General features: G+C 46.7%; 1 protein-coding gene across 1 annotated transcript; it reads right to left on the reverse strand.

The window, feature by feature from the left end:
• Positions 1-49: 49 nt before the first annotated feature.
• LOC308466785 (thioredoxin) lies at positions 50-19,975 on the reverse strand. Its single transcript, XM_080987982.1, has 5 exons — positions 19,815-19,975; positions 6,441-6,545; positions 4,607-4,666; positions 2,753-2,818; positions 50-265 (listed from the first exon to the last, which is right to left on the reverse strand). The coding sequence occupies exons 1-5, from the start codon at positions 19,917-19,919 to the stop codon at positions 203-205; spliced, it is 399 nt and encodes a 132-aa protein (XP_080844108.1). The 5' UTR covers positions 19,920-19,975; the 3' UTR covers positions 50-202.
• Between the last annotated feature and the right edge of the window lie 2,554 nt (positions 19,976-22,529).

Genomic DNA, 22,529 nt, shown 5'->3' on the forward strand with positions numbered 1-22,529 from the left:
GTTGTATTGTGTTTTTTAACAGCGAAGCCACAAGATTCATGCAGCGACACCCGTTTTATACATTTTTATTCTTCTCATTTACAGGCCAACGAGTCAAAAGTGTATTTGGATACATGATCTAACTTGATCAGTTCATTATGTAGAAAAGGCTATAATTTAACAGTCAGCACTTTTATTATTATTTAGGAATCTGTGGGTTAGGTTACTTTAGATTCTTGATGGTTTCTTCCAGCTTCTCTTTGTTCGCTCCAGAGAATTCATGCACCTGAAATACAGGAATTCCAAGTTCAGGCCTTTCTTTCAAACCATCACTTTTGAAGTAAGAAAGCAGACAAATTGAGAGCATTCAAAGTGACACAGAAATGCACACTTGCTAACACTTATAGTTTATGGACGCTCAAAAGATGCGTGCTTTTCATGTCAAGACGATTGTAATTTTCTCCCGTTCACAGGTTTCTTAGCAGCTTCATTCTCAGTTTCCAGCCTCTCTCTCTGTCATTCATCCTAACCTCAGAATTCCACTTTTGTTATTACTTGTGCAGTGTTAGAAACTCAAACATATAAGGCTAATTGTTGGGTGTTCTATTGGAGTAGAAGAAGTGAATGTTGTTTACATATAGCAGACAGAAGAATCGGAAGTCCCTTCTGAATTTTATTTTCTCCCTCTTAATCTTTTTTTTTATTAAATATTTTTCTTTACTCCTTTCTCCTCCTCCTCCTCTTTGTTTTTATTGCATTTAGATAAGTTTCAGTTTGGACAAAAAAAGAGGAAGTTTTGTACTTTTCTCTATAAACCCTAATAACATCCCACACACATATATATGGCACCTTAAACCAAGGTTCCATCACCACAAACAAATGTTCCTTTTAATCAGCAAGATTTTATCGTTATTCCTCATTTCTACGCTGCTTTATATTTTAAAGGAAAAATCTCTAAAGTGGTTGAGAGCACATCAAAACATCAAATAAAACAATCTGGAATAAAACAAATTCAAGCTTCAAGGAAAATATTTCAGATCGTTCTCTAAGGAACATTTTGCTTCCCCCCTATTTATTTATTTATCTGCTTAATTTATAAAGCTGCCCCAGAGCAGAAGTACTCTAGGGAGGCAGTGTGGTTTAGTGGTTAGAGTGTCAGACCAGGACCTGGGGGACCAGGGTTCAAATCTCCATTCCGTCCTGAAGCTCACTGCGTGACCTTGGAGCTAGTCGCAGCCTCTTAACCCAGGGATTAACTGAGGAGGGGGCTATAAATGAAATAAATAAGCTTTTCTACTTACCTGCTCAAGAAAGCTGGAGGGACCAGCCAGGTGGAGTTGTCTGTCGCCAGCATGGCACCCAGATATCTCCACGTGGCAGAAATGGGACCCCCGCCAGTCACAAACGCGCCTGGCTAATTTTGAATCCTGCCAGAGAATTGCAGTATTCCCCCGGCCACAGCCACTGCTACCCATAACCTAACAAGCGATGCACATGATGAAATCTGGCGCCTGAAGCCTCAGAGGTAGACTCAACAGGCATTCCCTGGTCCTGAATGGGGTAACTGTGCCCCTGAAGGACCAGGTGCGCAGCCTGGGAGTCATTTTGGACTCACAGCTGTCCATGGAGGCGCAGGTTAATTCTGTGTCTAGGGCAGCTGTTTACCGGGGCAGCTGTTTACGCAGGCTGAGACCCTATCTGCCTGTGGACTGCCTCGCCAGAGTGGTGCATGCTCTGGTTATCTCCCGCTTGGATTACTGCAATGCACTCTATGTGGGGCTACCTTTGAAGGTGACCCGGAAACTACAACTAATCCAGAACGCGGCCTTGAAAGACCTACATTGGCTCCCAGTATATTTCCGAGCACAATTCAAAGTGTTGGTGCTGACCTTTAAAGCCCTAAACAGCCTTTGTCCAGTATATCTGAAGGAGCGTCCCCACCCCCATCGTTCTACCCGGACACTGAGGTCCAGCACCGAGGGCCTTCTGGTAGTTCCCTCACTGTGAGAAGCCAAGTTACAGGGAACCAGGCAGAGGGCCTTCTTGGTAGTGGCACCCGCCCTGTGGAACGCCCTCCCACCAGATGTCAAAGAGAACGACAACTACCAGACTTTTAGAAGACATCTGAAGGCAGCCCTGTTTAGGGAAGCTTTTAATGTTTAATAGACTATTGTATTTTAATATTCTGTTGGAAGCCACCCAGAGTGGCTGGGGAAACCCAGCCAGATGGGCGGGGTATAAGTAATATATTATTATTATTATTATTATTATTATTATTATTATTATTATTATCCCTTTGCCACCAGGTGTGTGTCACTGTATACAGTGGTACCTTGTTTCCCGAACGGCTTGGCTCCCAAAGAAATCGGCTCCCAAATGCCACAAACCCAGAAGCGAGTGTTCCGGTTTGCGAGCACTTTTCGGAAACCAAACAGCCGACACGGCTTCCGCAGCTTTCTGACTGCGTGCAGGGAGCTCCTGTAGCCAATCGGAAGCTGCGTCTTGGTTTTCGAAATGTTTCGGGAGTCGAACAGACTCCCGGAACGGATTAAGTTTGAGAAGCAAGGCACCACTGTAGATACAACCTTGTACGGAGTGTTGGGTAGGGAGGGCAGAAATCCAGGTAGGTTGAGCCAAGAGGGATGCCTCACAAGACCCCCAACAACTGAATATAGTGCCTACCTTCCCCACCCAAAAATAATAATTCTGGAGGTAGCGTCCCACAGCCCCCCCCCCACAAGATGTTTTGCTGGAAATGTGGGACTACACATACCTTTTGATTGTTCTTGTAGAACTGGAATGTTGGCATGCACTTGACGTCACAGTGAGCGGCAACATCCTAGAGGAGATGAAAGAGGTTATCTGTATTAGTCTTAGGTGAGCACATGAGTTGGTACCCAAGATCAGGAAAACCTGAAAAGAATCTGAACCACTTATAAAGATTCGAGGGGGAGGGGGAGAGGAGAGGGAGGGAAGGAGAAGAATAAGATGCAACAGGGATATTTTCCACAAGGCAAGGAAGAAGCTGCAGCTCATTTAATAATAATAAATAATAATAATAATAATAATAATAATAATAATAATAATAATAATAATATTTATAACCCACCCTCCTCGGCCAGAGCCAGGCTCAGGGCGGCTAACACCAGTAAAATTACAGCAAACTCATAATGGGGGGGGGGGGAATTTAAAATACAGGTTAAAATGCAATCTAAAATGCAGCCTCATTTTAAAAGTAGCCCATAGATCAAAACCATAAGGGGAGGGAAACATAAAGGTCAGACTGAGTCCAAACCAAAGGCCAGGCGGAACAGCTCTGTCTTGCAGGCCCTGCTGAAAGATGTCAAGTCCCGCAGGGCACTGGTCTCTTGTGACAGAGCATTCCACCAAGTCGGGGCCAGTACTGAAAAGGCCCTGGCCCCAGTTGAGACCAATCTAACCACCTTGCGACCTGGGACCTCCAAAATGTTGTCATTTGTGGACCTTAAGTTTTGCCTGCACCAAGGCAAACCATATTATGCACAAGTCGCCCATTTGCATTTCTCTTAGCCATAGGGGAATAAAAACTATGGAACAGCAATGTTCCAATTGCACAATGTCATGCTTGCCTGCCCTTAGGGCTAATGGAGGAATAGCCAATATGTATTCTAAACTTCTATACCATTTTAATATCCACCCCCCAAAAATTGTAAATTGCAGCTGGGTAAATGCCGAGAATTGCAAAATATCACACCCTATCTACCACACCACGTAGTGAAGCCAGTTTAAACAGTAAATTCCCTCTTGCCTGGGAAGTTTAGTTCTGTGAAGCCAAGGCTTGAGAATGGAATGGTCAGCACTGGCCAAGCTACAAATTCCCAGGGCTCCTTGGCAAGAGAAATTCTGCATTTCGAGCAGTTTTAAAAGCCCAGGTTCACCTTTACATAGTTCCATCCTTATTTCTGGGATTGCGATAGCATGAAGCTGTTTTCAGTTTGTTCTGGTGAAGCCTGGGGTTGTTCGTTAAACATATATGACACCCTTTCTCCCAAAGGAGACCAGGGTGGCAAACAACACGTGACTAAACAATGATATATCCTAAAAGCATTCCCAACACAGACCAGGGAAAGGCCACAACTGAAACAACTTGTTGACAGAGGAAGGTCTTCCGCACCGCAGGCGCCGAAAAGACAACAGAGGCAGAGCCCGTTGAGTGTTCAAGGAGAGGGAATTCTGGAGTTTGGGTGCCAGAGGACTAAAGGCTGATCCCTGTGTTGCGCAGAACAGACCTCTTGATAAGATGGGCATCTGCAAGAGGACCCTTCCGCAGATCGCAGTGATCCAGTCGGTCTAAAAGGGGTGAGATCATGCTTCAGGTGGTCCTGGTCCCAAGCTGAATACTTGGCAACGAAGTCTGAGTGCCACCCTGCCCCCTAGGAGGACATTGTCCAGAACCCTCTGCAAAGTGCGAGAGTTTCCCCAAGAGACAAGTCCTTAAAATACACAGCTACAGCTTTCGCTTTCTTTCTTTCTTTCTTTCTTTCTTTCTTTCTTTCTTTCTTTCTCTCTCTCTCTCTCTCTCTCTCTCACACACACACACACACACACACACACTCCTCTAGTTTGACAGCCGCACTCTAGAATTTACCTGAGCATCATCCACGTCGATTTCAATAAACACTACATCCGGATACTTTTCGAGAAGACTCTGTTGGGTAAAGAAAGGAGAGAGGGTTATACTAGAGAGGAGGAGAGAGGTTATTATTTTTTATTATTATTAATAAATAATAATAATAATAATAAAATAATATACCATGCCCAGTTGGTTGGGTTGTCCCAACCACTCTGGGCAGCTTCCAGCACATAGAAAAACATAAAATGTCAAACATTAAAAACCTTCCTGAAACAGGGCTGCCTTCAGATGTCTTCTAAAAGTTGTCTTCTTCATCTCCTTGCCATCTGACAGTAGGGCATTCTACAGGGAGGGCACCACTACCGAGAAGACCCTCTGCCTGGTTCCCTGTAGCTTCCCTTCCAGCAGTGAGTTATCTACTCTCTCGTACATGGAAGCCCCCGTTAGCCACCCCCAAGCAAATGGCAGAGATGATGGGGTCAATCTGAGCATAAAAGGAGTTGACATGTTGCGTAGAGGATCCTTCAAGAGGCTGGGCAAGGTTCATCTTTGGGAGCCTTCCACTTTGGCCATGGGTCATTCTCGTTCCCTGGCAGCTAGGGCAAGCAGCTGAATCAGTGGGCACAACCTCTACTGCTCTGCTCTCTTCTCCTCATGGTTCATGGGCTACGGGAAAGCCGAAAGGAAGCTGAGGGGACAATTCAAGAGTCCACCCTCTTGATGTTTGAGGCTGTTGAGCAGGACCAGTGTCAATTTGCAAGTATCCCCCATCCACACAAGCTCATGAGCTAAGGAAACCATGGTTTCTCCCACAAATTCTAGTCCTCAGTCACGTTCCAGGCGTCTCTTTCCCAGCCTACCATGATGAGCAAGATGCCAAGTCTGGTCTGCAGGCAAAAAGGAAGTGATTGGCAACTACCAAGGGGAAGAAGACGACGAAATGGTCTCATCTCCTGTTGTGCTGGGATGGCAGGGAGGAAATTAAAGTGTCCCATCTTAAAAATGTATATGAGCACTATTCAGGGTTCGAAATTAGCCAGGCACCAGGGCCATTGAAGATGCCTGGGCGCCATGATGGCATGTGACATCTCCACATTCTGTGGATCTTTTCACACACCCTTCCTGTAGAATACAATCGGTTATATTTTATCTGCACAACCAGAATGAATTTCTGGAAGCAAAATGCTGTTTCTGTGCAGCCTGAGCAGGAGCAGTGAACAATGTGATAGCTCACTGTTGTCACTTGTCTCCACCTACCCTGTCCCACTGCAGTGCTCACAGTTGTGAAGAATATTCCTACATTATGAATGGTTCATGTCACCATTAAGAAAAAGAGGTAGGAACAGGCCAATAGATATGGGGACTTTCCCTGGAGCAAGGGACTTTTCTCCAGGTTCTCTAAGCTCTTAACCTGCCTCAAGCTTGTCACATCTGAACTAGCCAGATGTTTAAATGATAGTAAGTCCACCATTTGAAAAGTAAAACTTTAGAGCCCTCTTGCCCAAAAATGAGAACTAGACATTCAGGGTGGATTTGATTTAAATCAAATCGATTTAAATCACGATTTAAATCACTAGTCAGGAAGACTTGATTTAAAGCATTTTATTTTATTTTTGAGTTTTAGCACACATGAAAAACTTAAAACAAATCCTTATTTCCTGATGAACAGCCTTTGGACTATAATGGACTATAATGTAACTTAAATAGAAAGCTATCTTTAGAAAGATTTTTGCTCCAAAAGCATTTTATTTTAAAAATCTGATTTAAATTTTTTAAAAATCTGATTTAATTTTTTTTTAAAAGTTCATTGATTTTTATTCAGCCCGTAGACTCAGAGCAGCTTACTTACGTGGAAGAACGGCTTGATCATTTTGCATGGTCCGCACCATGTGGCAGAGAAGTCGACGACTATGAGCTTTCCACCAGCATTTGTCAATTCTGCCTGAAATTCCGTCTGGGCAGGGTGAGAGAAGAGAGAGAAACCAGTTTATAGGGGCAGTTTCAATTAACTCAGGCGCCCCTTCTACACAAAAAGACGCAACTCTGTTTATGAAGCACTTTTTCAAAGGCAGAATCCAAAACTGAAACAGCCCGTCCCAAGGTCCATACCTGCCCCCCCCCCCCCACGATGCAGGAAGAGATTTGGAAGTGCTGCAAAAAGCAAATAAACAAAACAGCCACACCGAAGACTCGTTTCTATGCCGGCTTTTGGAAAGTGCCTTCCAGAGGGGTGGTCTGCATTCAGATCTCCCCAGAGCCTGATAAAAAGAGTAAGAGGATGGAATGCCGGCTAAAAGCTGAGGAAGCAGGAAGCACATCTGTTGAGAGCAGGCAAGCATTGCAAACCCATGTCACCACGCAGTTGCCGCACGAGAACACTTTGTGCCAACCGTTAACCACATCAATTTGTTCCGAGCTTTGCAATCCATGGAAGTTACTAAGCCCACAGGTGCCCTGAGAAGCCGTCCTTACAGGCCATAACCAAGTGGTTGTTTACATCCTTAGGGAACGGCCTTACACCGAGCCAGATCAGGGCTCCATCCAGTATATTTCTCACTGAATGGCAGTGGGTGTTCAGGTTTTCCAGGTTTCAGAATGAATTTCTGGAACCGAAAAGCTGTTTCTGTGCAGGAGAAGTAAACATTATATTTAATGGTTGTTGCTTGGCTTCACTTGTCATTGCCCTCCTCACAGTTGTGAAGAATATTCTCGCATCTTAAAAAGCAGAGACATCACCTTGCCAACAAAGGTCCGTATAGTTAAAGCTATGGTTTTCCCAGTAGTGATGTATGGAAGTGAGAGCTGGTCCATAAAGAAGGCTGATTGCCGAAGAATTGATGCTTTTGAATTATGGTGCTGGAGGAGACTTTTGAGAGTCCCATGGACTGCAAGAAGATCAAACCTATCCATTCTGAAGGAAATCAGCCCTGAGTGCTCACTGGAAGGACAGATTCTGAAGCTGAGGCTCCAATACTTTGGCCACCTCATGAGAAGAGAAGACTCCCTGAAAAAGACCCTGATGTTGGGAAAGATGGAGGGCACAAGGAGAAGGGGACGACAGAGGACGAGATGGTTGGACAGTGTTCTCGAAGCTACCAGCATGAGTTTGACCAAGCTGCGGGAGGCAGTGGAAGACAGGAATGCCTGGCGTGCTCTGGTCCATGGGGTCACGAAGAGTCAGACACGACTAAATGACTAAACAACAACAACATGAACGTGTTACCATTAAGAAAGAGGTTGGAAGAGGCCAATAGATATGGGGATTGTCCCCAGATCAAGGGACTTTTTTCCAAGGTCTCCAAGTTCTTAACCTAGCTCAAGGTCGTTCTCTGAACTAGCCAGATGCTTAACTGATAGCCAGTCCACCATTTGAAAAATAAGACTTTAGAGCCGCCTTGCCCCAAAATGGCGACTAGGCATCCCGTTTTGGCGACTGTGACCTTGGTTTAAGGAGCCATTTGGCGCCTAGGTTATATACCTGAGTTTCTAACACTGGGTGCAAAGATCTCTCTGCAGAACAAGCTGTAAGAAAAGACACTGAACGCAGCCTTTGAGTGCAGCCTTCTGCATCTCCCCAACCTTTGCCCAGGGAATGCAGCTTTCACGTTAGATTTTGAGAACTCGCTGGAAGGTTTTGGGTTGCATTCCCCAGGGCCGACTTAAGTGCATGCACTTTGAAGTTGGCATGCTTCTTTGAATGTATCTTATGTCAATATCCATTTCCATTACCTTGGTGGACAGCTCCAAAACCATTTCCCCGCAGTCAGCGAGGCCTGAATAATTTCATCTTCCTGGAATCGCTACTAGCCAGAAAGTAGCACAACTAATGGAGGGGAACGTGGCATGTCAATGCAGCCCACGCCTCCAGCCACGAGTCCGGTGAACTCGGCTAGTAGCCAAGATCGGCACATTTAAACAAGGGAAGCTGAGGGGTGAATCCCATGCTCTCTGAAACTCTCCCTTCACCTGGTGCTGGGTTTGAAATTAACAGGGCGCCAGGTGCATTTTGCGCCTAAAGATTCTCCATTTGCAAGCTCAAAAAGTCTGGGTGCCATTTTTGGCGCCTGGCTGACCCTCCAGGATGACTGAAATGTATGTGCTTTGAAGCTCCCGAGTACAGTGGTACCTCGGGTTACATATGCTTCAGGTTACATACACTTCAGGTTACAGACTCCGCTAACCCAAAAATATTGCTTCAGGTTAAGAACTTTGCTTCAGGAAGAGAACAGAAATTGTGCTCCGGCGGTGCAGCAGCAGCAAGAGGCCCCATTAGCTAAAGTGGTGCTTCAGGTTAAGAACAGTTTGAGGTTAAGAACAGACCTCTGGAACGAATTAAGTACTTAACCTGAGGTACCACTGTATATGTTAAGGATAGGCAATACGTTAAGGAGTTTAACAATAAAGAGTAGTGTGGTTTGAAAACTGAAGTATGGCGCCCATATTTTTATTGTCAACACCCAATTAAACAATTTCTCTTAAAAATGTGATATTAACAGTGTACAGTGGTGCCCCGCAAGACGAATGCCTCGCAAGACGAAAAACTCGCTAGATGAAAGGGTTTTTCGCTTTTGCGTTGCTTCGCTAGACGAATTTCCCTATGGGCTTGCTTCGCAAGACGAAAACGTCTTGCGCTTTTTTCTCAAAGCCGCTTGAAGAGGCGCAGTTGCGACGGACCGTGCTTCACAAGACGAAAAACATCGCAAGACGAAAAGACTCGCGGAACGAATTATTTTTGTCTTGTGAGGCACCACTGTATTGCTTTATGTGAACTGTGTATTACTTCATGCTTATCAAGGTAATAAAAAGTGTTGCCGAACGCCCCCCAAAATGGCGACTAGACATTCTGTTTTGGCGTCTGCAACCCAGGTCCCAGGAGCCATTGGGCTCCTAGCTTTTCTATCCCAGTTTCTAACACTGGTTAGTAGTGCAGCACAACAGGAGGAGCAGGAGGAGTAGTGGGTGAGTGCAAGCCATTGAGTCTTCAGTCAAGACCCACGATGGGGTTGCAACCCAAATCGAGGCAGGCTGCAACAACATATACAGGGGTGGAATTAAGAATGCAGATCTACTGACGGGGCTGAGTTGCCCTGCTGGACAATGCGGTCCACAAGCCATGCACTGAGAGTTGGAATGTTTTCACTGTGTTTATCCATGGAAACTTTTCTACAGCCGGATGAAAAACCCGCACAACCGGTAGCGTGACCAAAAATACAACTAGCTATCAAACAGGGCCGTTTCAAAGTTGCAGGTGCACTTTGTACCCTAGATGACTATCCCTTTGGAAGAGTATAAGGAATGCACAGCTCTTTGGATATACAGTGGTACCTCAGGTTACATACGCTTCAGGTTACATATGCTTCAGGTTACAGACTCTGCTAACCCAGAAATAGTGCTTCAGGTTAAGAACTTTGCTTCAGGATGAGAACAGAAATTGTGCTCCGGCGGTGCGGCAGCGGCAGCAGGAGGCCCCATTAGCTAAAATGGTGCTTCAGGTTAAGAACAGTTTCAGGTTAAGTACAGACCTCCGGAACGAATTAAGTACTTAACCCGAGGTACCACTGTACCAAAATTCAGTACATTTTAAAACTGTTTTCAGTAACGTAAGGCCTTGCCCAACTTTACATCATTTAAAACAGAGAACATGTACACCATTCCTTTTTCATGTCTCTTTATAGCAAGTTTTAAGCAGCGTTCAAAATTCGCCTGGCGTATTTTGCACCCGGTTATCAGCCACCTGGAACCAAGTGAAGAAGTCTGGGTGCCCAACTGTTGCACTCAGTGAACTTTTGCAAAATAACCTTCCTGGAATTGTACTGTGTATGAATTTGGACCAAGCTGTCCGGAGAACCACTGTGCTAGAATCAAAGATAGGTCCGTGCCTATGGCGATGGCCTTGGCTTGCAGTCAGGTCTTAAGAAATTCAGCAACTCCAAATGCAGTCAAGCAAACTGGAAAGAAAATTAGGGGTTGGGGAGGGAAGAGAGAGCCCGAGTCTAAGAAACTGCTGCATTCCCCTTTGGACATTATATTCAGACTGTATTCAAGACAAAGAAAACAACATTCTCACCCCAGCCAACTTTGCCATTAAAGATTATGAAATCTCAGCTGCAATGCACCCCTGGCATGCACCATTTTGTTGCTGGCTGAACATCGTGTATCCACATTATAAAAAAGAATGCCTTATACTAAGAAGTTTTGAGAACATCCATTTCAAAAAAGGATTTTTTTTTTTTGAAAATGGAATACACGCAGCTATCTTGGACAAATAAACCCAAGTCCAAGGACAGTTTTCAAAGCCCAAAAAAGGGAACCTGCCCAAATATTTTGTAGCCATTTCCGAGATAAAACAATATAACAAGCGCTAAGAATAAGCAGAGTTGAAAGGTTTTGCTCTTTAAGGAGGAGGTATCTCACAGTGTATTCGAAACACAAAAGGAGCTGGACTCCTATGGGCAAGGATATAGGATACCGCCATCCAAGATATTGAGACAGAAAGGTCCTCAAGCTTAGAAGTGGAGCATCTGATGTGCAGGCAGAAGGTCCCACACACAATACTTGGCAGCTCTGTAGTACAGTGGTATCTCAGGTTACATACGCTTCAGGTTACACACGCCTCTAACCCAGAAATAGTGCTTCAGGTTCAGAACTTTGCTTCAGGATGAGAACAGAAATCGCGCTCTGGCGGCGCGGCAGCAGCAGGAGGCCCCATTAGCTAAAGTGGTGCTTCAGCTTAAGAACAGTTTCAGGTTAAGTATGTACCTCCAGAACGAATTAAGTACTTAACCTGAGGTACCACTGTACCAGGAATGCCCCACCCAGTGTTAGAAACTAAGATATACAAGCTGGGCAGCAAATGGCTCCTTAAACCAGGGTTACAGTCGCCAAAACTGAATGCCTAGTTGCCATTTTTGGGCCAGACGGCTCAAAAGTCATATTTTTCAGTACGACTTTTTGGTTCCAGAAATTCATTCTGATTTTGCAGATAAAACACAATAGATAGAATTCCCCCATCCTGTCGAATTCTTTGTGAAAACAGTCAAGATCCAAGGATCCCCCAGGCAGGCACCTCCAGACAGTGTTCGAAATTAGCCAGGCGCCAGGCACATTTTGCACCTGGCTGTCAGCCACTTGTGACCAAGATGCCTGGGCACCAGGATGGCATCTCCACCTTCTGAAGGTGCATGCCTGGGAATAACTGGACCCAGACTGTTTTCACACATTAATACCCCATCCTGTAGAATTCTATCAGTTATATTTTAACTGCACAATCAGAATGAATTTCAGGAACCAAAATGCTTCTTCTGTACAGCCTGAGCAGGAGCAGTGTTATAGCTATTTGTTGTCACTTATCTTCACTTACCCCATCCCACTGCCTTGCTCACAGTTGTGAAGAACATTCCTACGTTATGAATGGTCCGTGTCACCATTCAGAAAAAGAGATCAGAATAGGCCAATAATGTGGGCTGCCCCTGGATCAAGTGACTGTTCTTTTTGAAGTTCTCAAAGTTCTTAACCTGGCTCAAGGTTGTCCTCTGAACTAGCCAGATGTTTAACTGAGAATCAATCCCAGTCAGTCCATCCTTTGAAAAATAAGACACTGGAGCCGTCTTGCCCCCAAATGGCAACTAGAGATTCTGTTTCGGTGACTGTAACCTTGGTTTAAGGAGCTATTTGGCACCTAGTTTATATATCTGCGTTTCTAACACTGCCTCCAGATGGAGGAGACCTCAGGCGCCATATTGGCACCCAGACATCTTTACTTGGTTGCTAGTGGTTGATACCCAGGTGCAAAATGTGTCAAATTTCAAGCACTGGTCCCATCTGAAATCCTGGGGGGCTGCTGCTACTTAATGTAGACCAGGGACGTCCAACAGGTCGATCGCAATCTACTGGTAGATCCCCGGGAGGTTTTGGTAAATAGCGGTCGATCGCAGGGTCCCTTTCCTTAGCGTTGCTAAAATCGTTTTTAGCCCAGCCCCTTTGCCCTGCCCTCCATCTACAGAACGGAAGATGGAGTTTACTGAGTGAGGTTGTTTCCCCAGCGATTTGTTGGTGAGTTGCTGTTCCTGTTTTCCCCAAAACCCTTAAAACCAGAGCTTTCCTCTTCCCTAAAAAAAACCTCAAGAACTTTGACCTGAACCCCCCCAAAATGGGGGTAGATTGCTGCCAGTTTTTAATTCTGTAAGTAGATTGCAGTCTCTTGGGAGTTGGTCACCCCTGATGTAGACAATACATTAGAGGGACCAGCTATCGAGCTCTATAGCTCCCTAGAGACCTACCGGTCAGCAGAAGCATGTGCACCAGCCACAATAGCTGAATGAGCCGTCAGACAAGTCCATTAAACCACACTGACTTAGGAATTCAAGAAGGCCCTCTCAAGGCGTCACCCAATTGTTAAAGTGAGAGAGCCCTTTCCTCTCACAGCCACTGAAGAGATGTTAGTCAGAAACATAAAAGACGGCCATCTATGACTCAACCCGCATTACAGTTCACATCATTTGTTTGTTTTAGCATTTTAAGCTGCCTTGGCAGAAAAATCAACCTGTGAAGGTCACCAATGAATGGCCAAGCAGTCCCAACAGTATCTCTCAAATTCCCTTTGTGCCATACAAGGCCGCAAGCAGTCTGTTCCTAATGACAAGGCAACAGTCTACTCCTAATAAGCTTAATCCACATTTCCATGTTAAGTTGCTGTTCAGAGAAAGCTTCTTCTGAAGTCTAAACTAATAGATGAATGCCCACAAATTACAGGCCAGTTTAATCAAGAGGCAGTCGGGTTGCAGCATTAATAACATGGTACTTGATCAGCAGATCTTCCTATTAGCCAAGGTATAAATATATATCTGCAAAGCTCACAATGATAATCATATAGGAGGGGGGCATATGGGCATTGTGGAATAACCCAGGCTTTAACTTAAGTGATGCTTAACCTAAGTGGCATTTAAAGAGGATGGTGTTCATTAAATAGAGCTATTGTTTACTATTTATTAAATAAAGAGCATTCCCCCAAATTTAGATGAAGACAGTACAAGTCCACAGAACTTATAAGTGGAGAGGAGATGAAAGAGACAAGCTAAAGATTCAAATCACTCTTAAACAGATGGCAGAAGTGCGGCACATAGGGATGCTGCCATTTTGGGTTAAAGGACTCCTGGCCGTTGGGTCCAGTCGCGGACGACTCTGGGGTTGCGGCGCTCATCTCGTTTTATGGCCAAGGGAGCCGGCGTACAGCTTCTGGGTCATGTGGCCAGCATGACTAAGCCACTTCTGGCGAACCAGAGCAGCGCACGGAAACACCGTTTACCTTCCCGCCGGAGCGGTACCTATTTATCTACTTGCACTTTGACGTGCTTTTGAACTGCTAGGTGGGCAGGAGCAGGGACCAAGCAATGGGAGCTCACCCAGTCGCGGGGATTCGAACCACCGACCTTCTGATCAGCAAGTCCTAGGCTCTGTGGTTTGACCCACAGCGCAACCCACGTCCCTTTTGGTAACCATTTCGGGTTACCAGTGTTCAAAATTAGCCAAGTGCATTTTGCAGCTGGCCGTCAGCCACTTGTGACCATGATGATGGGCACCAGGATGGCATCTCCACCATCTGGAAGTGCATGCCTGAGGATCATTGGATCTGGACTGTTTTTACGCACTAACACCCCATCCTGTAGAATTCTATCAGTTACATTTTATCTTCACAATCGGAATGAATTTCAGGAACCAAAGCGCTTTTTCTGTGCAGCCTGAGCAGGAGCAGTGAACGATGGTGCAGTGAATGGTTGTAGCTTGTCTTCACTTGCCCCGTCCCACTGCCCTGCTCACTGTTGTGAAGCATATTCCGATTTTACGAATGGTCCATGTCACCATTAAGAAAAAGAGGTTGGAATAGGCTAATTTATATGTGACCTGTCTCTGGATCAAGGGACTTTCTTTCTTGCAGTTCTCCAAGCTCAAGGTTTTCATCTGAACTAGACAGATGCTTAACTGAGAATCAACCCCAATCAGTCCATCATTTGGAAAAGAAAACTTTAGAGCCATCATGCCCAAAAATGGCAATTAGGGATTCCGTTTAGGCAACTGCAACCTTGGTTTAAGGAGCCATTTTGTGCCTAGCTTATATATCTGAGTTTCTAGCACTGCTCTCGTGGGATCTCAATATCCAAGGTATTATTCTCATGGTGAAACTGGATGGCACCACAGCGATTATTTTTAGGACACTTGTGGCTTCTGCTGCACACTGTGAAACTGGGACCGATTTGCCTCATCTCAATTTGCCACACGGTGTTTCATTCAAAACTGGCATTCTGGACTTCCCAGAGTTGCAATATTTTGTGTTACAGCTTGCAAAACAGAAACCGTGTGACTTCTGTTTTACAAAGCACAAGTTCGCCTGAGGAAGCTAAAGCCTTTTCACACATTGCACCAACGAGACCTCGGGGTCTCTTCGCACAGGTGTGAATGCGGTCCAACGTGGCCTGGTGACATGTACCTTTTTTGGATTCCTGCAAACTTTTAGTTTTAATGGGGATGGGGTTTCAACTTGAATGGGTGCTGTTTATTCCTACATTATGAATGGTCTGTGTCATCATTAAGAAAGAGGTCAGAACAGGCCAATAGATTTGCAGACTCTTCCTGGATCAAGTGGCTTAAGGAAAGAAAGTTCTCAAAGTTCTTAACCCAGCTCAAGGTTGTCATCTGAACTAGGCAGAAATCTAACTGAGAATCAATCCCGGTCAATCCATCGTTTGGAAAATAAAACTGTAGAGTCGTCTTGCCCCCAAACGGCAACTAGACATTCTGTTTTGGCAACTGTAACCTTGGTTTAAGGAGCCATTTGGCGCCTGGCTTGTAAATCTGAGTTTCTAGCACTGCAGGTCACATAAAGGAATAAAGTAGCAGCAATGCCTCACTGGATAGCAAGAAGGCTAGATTCAAGCACGGCACCAAATTTAAGGGATACTGAAAAAGCAATCCAGTGGAGAGTTAGAAGAGCATTTCCAGCAGGGAAACAGAATGAGAAAGGATAGTCTGTATGCCATATGGCAGCACAAGCTGGACATGTTTTCTCAGAAGCGAGTCCCACTGTGATCAGTCATACTAATTTCCTAGTAAGTGCTTACGATTACAGTCTCCCTGTACAGTCTAACCTTGGCCGTCTAACGTAATCCGTTCCGGAAGCCCATTTGGCTTCCGAAATGTTCGACAACAGAGGAGCGGCTTCCAATTGGTTGCAGGAGCTTCCTGCACTCAAGTGGAAGCCGCGTCGGATGCTCGACTTCCAAAAAAGTTTGAAAACCGGAGCATTTACTTCCAGGTTTTTGGCGTTCAGGAGCCAAAACGTTCCAAAACGGAAGTGTTCAGGAACCGAGGTTTGACTGTATTTACATAAAGGGGATGAGAGGAGAAGGAATACCCTTATGTTTCAACTATATTAAGAGGCCAGCAAAAACAATTCAACATGACTGAGAAGAGCTCAAGTGGCAATAACCTAAAGATCACAGTAGAGAGAAAGAGTCAAGCTATAGGTTAGGAGATTACGGCTCAGCAATGGACTAGAGCTTATAAATTACAGAGCTTCCTTCTTTGAAGCCCTCATGAGAAGAGCTGGAGCAAACATCTTCCAGGAACACTCTATGAAGAGGCAGAAAATCCAGATCTGGGGCTGGATTCTTGCTAAATTCCAATGAACGCACCCACAGACACTGGGGGACTTCCATAACTTTAGCCTGTAACAAGTCAATGTCTTGTTAAAGGGGAAGCCAGGAAGTTCATCTGTCATCTGACAGCAATAAGTTCCCTGGCTGCATCTTTTGTAATCAATCCCACCTTGAAAGGACTGGCCTACCTTACAAAGTCACAATAGGCTTAACACTGGAAGGAGGGAGGGGAGAGAAAGATCTCTACAAAATGCAAGTTTTGTTGTTCTTGTTGTTTTAAGATGCAGATGTTTTTAGTTTTGTTGCCTTCTGGCATTTCCCTTTAACACTCCAGCCCTCTTCTCCCAAAGCAGTGTTTAAGCACTGCTAACCCAAGACAACCCTTTATGTCTCAATGTGAGCAGATGAAACCAGCCCGAGAAAAACTTCCCTGTGCCACTGTGAGTCATTTCTCAGACACTGGGGTGGCTACCGGAAATCTCTGCTGAGGGTGGAAGAAACAAAAGCAGGTCATCCTTTCAGTTTCATGCCTAGGGCATGTCAGAATTAGAAAGCTAGCCACATTTCAACTTTTCCGCCTAGGCCAGGGAAGGGATGCTAGAAAGAGGAATATAAGAGATAGTAGAGCATGAATTGTGGGGATGGAGAAGGAGAAGCCGTGAAGGCTTAAAAAAGAGAAAGAAAAAAACATGGGTTAGGCTCACACCAACTAATTTTTTCCAAGCAGTTGTTTTCCTTCCCAAATGAGCAAAGCCACACAACCACATTCAGCAAATGTCAAGAAGCATACAACTGGTCACCGGTATGATTGAGGAATAAATCAAGAATGTTTTGTCGTCTCCTCCCAAATCACAGGAAACAATGCATTTGAATAGTTGTTTATAACTACAGTGGTACCTCGGGTTACATACGCTTCAGGTTACAGACTCCGCTAACCTAGAAATAATATCTCGGGTTAAGAACTTTGCTTCAGGATGAGAACAGAAATTGTGCTCTGGTGGCGCGGTGGCAGCGGGAGGCCCCATTAGCTAAAGTGGTGCTTCAGGTTAAGAACGGACCTCCGGAACGAATTAAGTACGTAACCAGAGGTACCACTGTATGCTCCAGTACATATCTAACACACACCCTCTAAATTGGAAGAAACTTGTATCCTAACAGCAACTCACCAACTTGCTAACATTAAAGGTAAAGGGACCCCTGACCGTTAAGTCCAGTCGCGGACAACTCTGGGGTTGCGGCGCTCATCTCGCTCTATAGGCCGAGGGAGCCAGCGTTTGTCCGCAGACAGTTTTTCCGGGTCATGTGGCCAGCAAGACTAAGTTGCTTCTGGCGAACCAGAGCAGCGCACGGAAACGCCGTTTACCTTCCCGCCGGAGCGGAACATTATGTTGTCATTAAAGAGAAAACTTATTTCCTAGTTCTCAGTACAGACATCTTTGAGTGTGCAGCAGTGCCCTGCTTGACAACGGCGTTGGATGTTTCTGTAGTCCAGGAAAATTTAAGCCTTCCTACGGCTGAGCACAGCTGATCACAGGGGGAGGGGGGGCACTAGCAGCCACATCCCCAGGACATAGGGCACTAGCGCATGAGCAGTTTATGTAAACAACAGAGGAGAATACTATGCTACAAGAATCATAGAATTATAAGGTAGCAAGCTGGAGAAGGAACTGGCAACCCACTCCAGTATTTTGCCATGAACACTCCGTGGACAAAAGCAGAAGCTTTGAGGAGAAATTCCAACACATGCTCTGGTTCATGGGGTCATGGAGGGTCGAGCACGACTAAGAAGACTGAAGGATGGCGAAGGCAGCAAGCATCTCTCCCTCTGCAATTAACACAAGCTTCCCGTCAGGTAAAGGAAACGAGGGATGGAATCCTTTTTTTAAAAAAGGGACAGCCAGGAATCTCTTAAAATGCAGGAGCTTGTCAGAGAGAGAGTGTGTGTCTCTGCAGCGGCTTATTACAGCAATTGTCGTTTTTTTGGCTGCAACCGCCGTCGCTCCTCCTGCCATTTGCCTCCTCCCTCTGTGCCCACGCTGCTGCTGCTGCAACCGTTTGCAGCAGCCATTAAAGTCTGCCGCAGGAAAATCCAGAACAGCAAGAACACAAGAGGCCCTTCGCCGGGGCAGTGGGGCACAACTCTCCAAACAACAAGGCCTCGGCTAGGCAAAGAGACGGCCGCAGCTCAGATAAGAGCTTGGCAAAAACTCTTGATGTTCAAAGCGGGAGTCGGAAATGGGGAGTTGCCAGAAAAGCTGCCGTCTCAAGAGGACCACACTTTGGTTGACGGCGGACTTTACACATGGGCAGAGTTGTGCCGCAAGATTCTTAACTCTCCACGGCAAGAAGACAATTGTACCTGCCGCCACTCCTTCCACTGGGGGGCAAAGTGTCCTTTCTAGGTAGCCAGCCTGCGAAAGAGTTTAATCAGGCGGATCCAGGCAGAAGTCGGAGGAGGAAAAGTGCTGGGGGGCCGCCATGGTTGTTTTCTCAGCAAGCAGAGAAGGAGGAGCCCCTGTACACAGAGCTAGGAAGGGGCTCTGAGATGATGCAGGCAAGGAGAAGAGGGAATGGAAGCAGACAAAAGCCCTCGCTCCCATGCCCCAATGCTCCTCTTAACTGGCACATGCGGAAGCAGATGCTGATGCAACCCCAATGAGCCTCTGGGGCAGGTTTTCCGGGTGGCAGAGGCAGCCGCAATGCCAGGCAGGGAGAGGAGGCGGCCGGTGGAAGAAGAAAAAGAAGAAGAAGGGGCACTTCAGGAAGTTAGAAGCGCCTCTTCCTGACCCCTGCAAAGCCACCACCAGCGTAAAAGCCCTGCATGCATTTATTTATTTTTAAGCGCAAGGAACTAAGAATGCAACAGGCACCCAAAGGATCTTTTCCACACTAGATAAGAGGCAAGGAGCCAACTCCTAAGGGGTCCAAGGTCCCTTCAGCCCCTCCCCAATAAATATTGTAGGGGGCTGGAGCCCCCCCCTCAAGTTAACGGGCATTGCCATTCAAACTGGTGTGCGCCTTGCGATCCAGTTATGCCAGATGACAGGGCTTACCTGGGCCCATGGGCGTTGCCGGATTGGGGGGGCAGCTGCTCTCCCCCTCCCCAATAAATAAAAATACTAAACGCACCGCCCAGTGGCACCTTGGATAGCTCGCCCCCCCAATATAAATCCTAGCTACATACTTTGGGGGGGGGGTCCCATGGGCGTAGCCAGGATTCTTGGGGGGGTTGAGCAGACTGTGGAGCAGAACCACAGTTAGTTAAGTATTTTTTATTGGATTGTGTTGGGGGGGTCAGCTGTCCCCTGCCCCCCCTCCCCTTGGCTACGCCCATGGGTAAGGGCCCCCCAAATATTTCATTCAAGTTGGCACCTCTGCAGCCCCCCCCCGGGGTTGGGGGGTCAGATCAGGTCCCTTAAAAGGAGAGGGCGGAGGAGTTAGGGGTCGGCAGCTGCAAATGTTGCAACCCCGGGATTTTTGCACGCGCGCTTCTCCCCCGGCGGTGGTCCTTACTCCCTCCCGGGCCTTGGCCTGGGAAAGCCGCCCCCCAATGCAAGGGGGAAGACCCTTACCAGGCTGCCCACGGTCTTCACCATCTTTGCGCGTCCTTCCGGCGGTTCCTGCGACTTCTCGGCGGCGGCTGCAGCGGCTCTTTCCGTAGCGCCGCCTCCCTGCATTGCCTTATGTATCGCAGGGCGGACAGCCCAGTCCGGAGGAAGGAGGGGGAGGAGGAGGAGGCTGCGCAGGCGCGCGGGGCTCCGCGGTGGGAGGAGGGGGACACGAGGGGGGAGGGTTGGCTGGCTCGCTCGTGCGCAGGCGCGGAGTTTCCTGCCTTTTCCTATCTTCTCCTCCTCCTCTGCCCCGCCCTCCAGGGAAGTCCCTGGGCTTCTGATGCGGGGGAGAAGGGGGGAATTCCCTCTCTTTCCCCTCCCCCGCTCTCCTTTTCCCAAAGGCGGGTTGGGGTTGGGGAAAACAGGGAGAACAAATAAAAGGGACACGCCTTATTTATTTATTTATTTATTTATTTACAGATTTTTGCAGCCCGTACATACTATGTGCAAAAAAACCCCAAAAGGTTAAAAAAAAATAAATCTGAAGGCAGCCCTGTTTAGTGAAACTTTTAATATTCGATGAATTATTGTATTTTAATATTTTGCTGGAAGCCGCCCAGAGTGGCTGGGGAAACCCTGCCAGATGGGCGGGGTATAATTCATTAATTAATTATCATTGCTTGAGCACCCAAAAACTCCCCAGGAAGGGGGTCGGGCACCCACAAATTTCGGTGCCAGGGCCATGGCACCCCCAGCCCCCAGATGCAAGCCGACAGTCCTATGTTGCTTAGAAGTGAGCCCCCACCGAGATCATAGAATGGTAGAGTTGGAAGGGGGGGCATCTAGATTAACCCCCCTGCAATGCCGGGATCTTTGGAATCAGCGGCAAGGTAGTTCCAAAACGTGCCCAAGGCGTAGCCAAGGGGAAGGCACGGGATGGAGGCAACTGCCCCCCAATCAAAGTAAATCAATAAAAAATACTTAACTAGCTGAGGTTCTCCCCGCCGCTAAGTCCTAGCTTTACGTCCAAGGAGCAAATGTGGAACGAGATGGTGCTCTCGAGTAGGTGGGCGCACACGATCCTGCATGCGCGTTTGCTCAGCGTTGCTCAGTGTACAACAACAACAACAAAGAGAGTCTTGTGGCATCTTTAAAGACGTGCAGATATATTGCAGCAACAAGCTTCAGTGGTAAAAAAAAGTAATAAAAATGCTTCACTAAAATTAGAAAGATTTTGACCTATTTTTCTGAGCGCTTGGAGTCAAAAGAAAGTATAACTGCGGTTGAGATGTTTTCTTCCAAATCTGCTAGGCAGAACCTGACAGAGGATGATGACAGGTGGGTGTCTTGCCACCCCCCCCCCAATAAATCCTGGCTATGCCCAGGGCTGTTGCAGACCACTTCATCTAATGCACCTTGTAGGAGCAGGGACACGGGTGGCGCTGTGAGTTAAACCACTGCCTATCAGAAGGTCGGCGGTTCAAATCCCCACAACGGGGTGAGCTCCCATTGCTCGGTCCCTGCTCCTGCCAACCTAGCAGTTCGAAAGCACGTCAAAGTGCAAGTAGATAAATAGATACCGCTCCGGCGGGAAGGTAAACGGCGTTTCCGTGCGCTGCTCTGGTTCGCCAGAAGCGGCTTAGTCATGCTGGCCACATGACCCGGAAGCTGTACGCCGGCTCCCTCGGCCAGTAAAGCATGATGAGCGCCGTAACCCCAGAATCGGTCACGACTGGACCTAATGGTCAGGGGCCCCTTTACCTTTACGCCCAGGGCTGCTGCAGACCACTTCATCTAATGCTCATTGCAGGAGCAGGTATACAAAGTTGGGGAGCACCTGTAAACTCAGATCTCGATGGAATTAAATGCGGAAAAGTACATACAGGGATAATTACACAGGCCCACATGCAAGGTGATTGAGAGCACAGAGTTCTTGGCATGTGAACAGTTAATTAGTATTTTTTTTTGTAGTTTTGTTAGAGGTGGGGTGGGAGCAGGTGCAGCTTGTGAGGCCAAGTCCACCTTCTGAAATCCCTTCTCCTGTTAAAGGTGCAGGAACAGCTGCCCTGCATCTGACCCCCCCAATATCACAGTGTACTTTTGCTTGTTAATTAAAACGAAGCGGAGGCTGCGGAGCTGCAAATATACATGTATATTGGGAAGGAGAATACAGTTTCCCCCATACAATTATTTTCATTATGAAAAGGAAAGCAGCCTCAGGCAAGGTTGGCCTTGCTGCCAAACACCTGAAGCCTACATTTGCAGTCCTAAGAACATGCGCTAAGCGATAAGTTCCATTGAACTCAGATGAATTCTGAGTAGACATGCATGGGAATGTATGATCTAAGGATGTTGTTTGGGGTTTTTTTCAGAGGGTTGGGTGAGATTGCATTTCATGCATCCATAATATAAAGGTAAAAGCTTCGTTGTCTGCAATGAATACTCATTTTTTAAAATGGTTGCTGAGTTTCCTGCATTGCAGATGACACTTGGCTAGGGTTACTAGACATCCCCGTTTCCCTGGGACAGTTCCCAGATTTGCGAATAAGTCCCCAGACAAATTCCATCCCCGGAAAGTCCCCGGATTTCATCTAATGTCCCCGGGAAACGCAGCAGCATCAGTCTCAGCAGCCCAGAACAGTTGGCTCTGGCTGGCTGCAGGAGCTGCTCGGAAGTCCCCATATGATGGTAGTGCAGGGGCTCAAAGATGCAAATTCTGGGCTGCCTCCACCTTCC

The sequence above is a fragment of the Podarcis pityusensis genome (assembly GCF_964106645.2).
Source record: "Podarcis pityusensis genome assembly, chromosome: 17".
NCBI classification, from domain to species: domain Eukaryota; kingdom Metazoa; phylum Chordata; class Lepidosauria; order Squamata; family Lacertidae; genus Podarcis; species Podarcis pityusensis.

What these genes read in the sequence shown, in the direction of transcription:
- LOC308466785 (XM_080987982.1), bottom strand. Translation starts at nt 19,919, where the DNA reads ATGCAGGGAGGCGGCGCTACGGAAAGAGCCGCTGCAGCCGCCGCCGAG. An exon ending in TGAAGACCGTGGGCAGCCTG is followed by an intron (nt 6,546 to 19,814) that starts GTAAGGGTCTTC and finishes CACCCTGCCCAG; the next exon opens with ACGGAATTTCAGGCAGAATT. An exon ending in TGATCAAGCCGTTCTTCCAC is followed by an intron (nt 4,667 to 6,440) that starts GTAAGTAAGCTG and finishes TTTACCCAACAG; the next exon opens with AGTCTTCTCGAAAAGTATCC.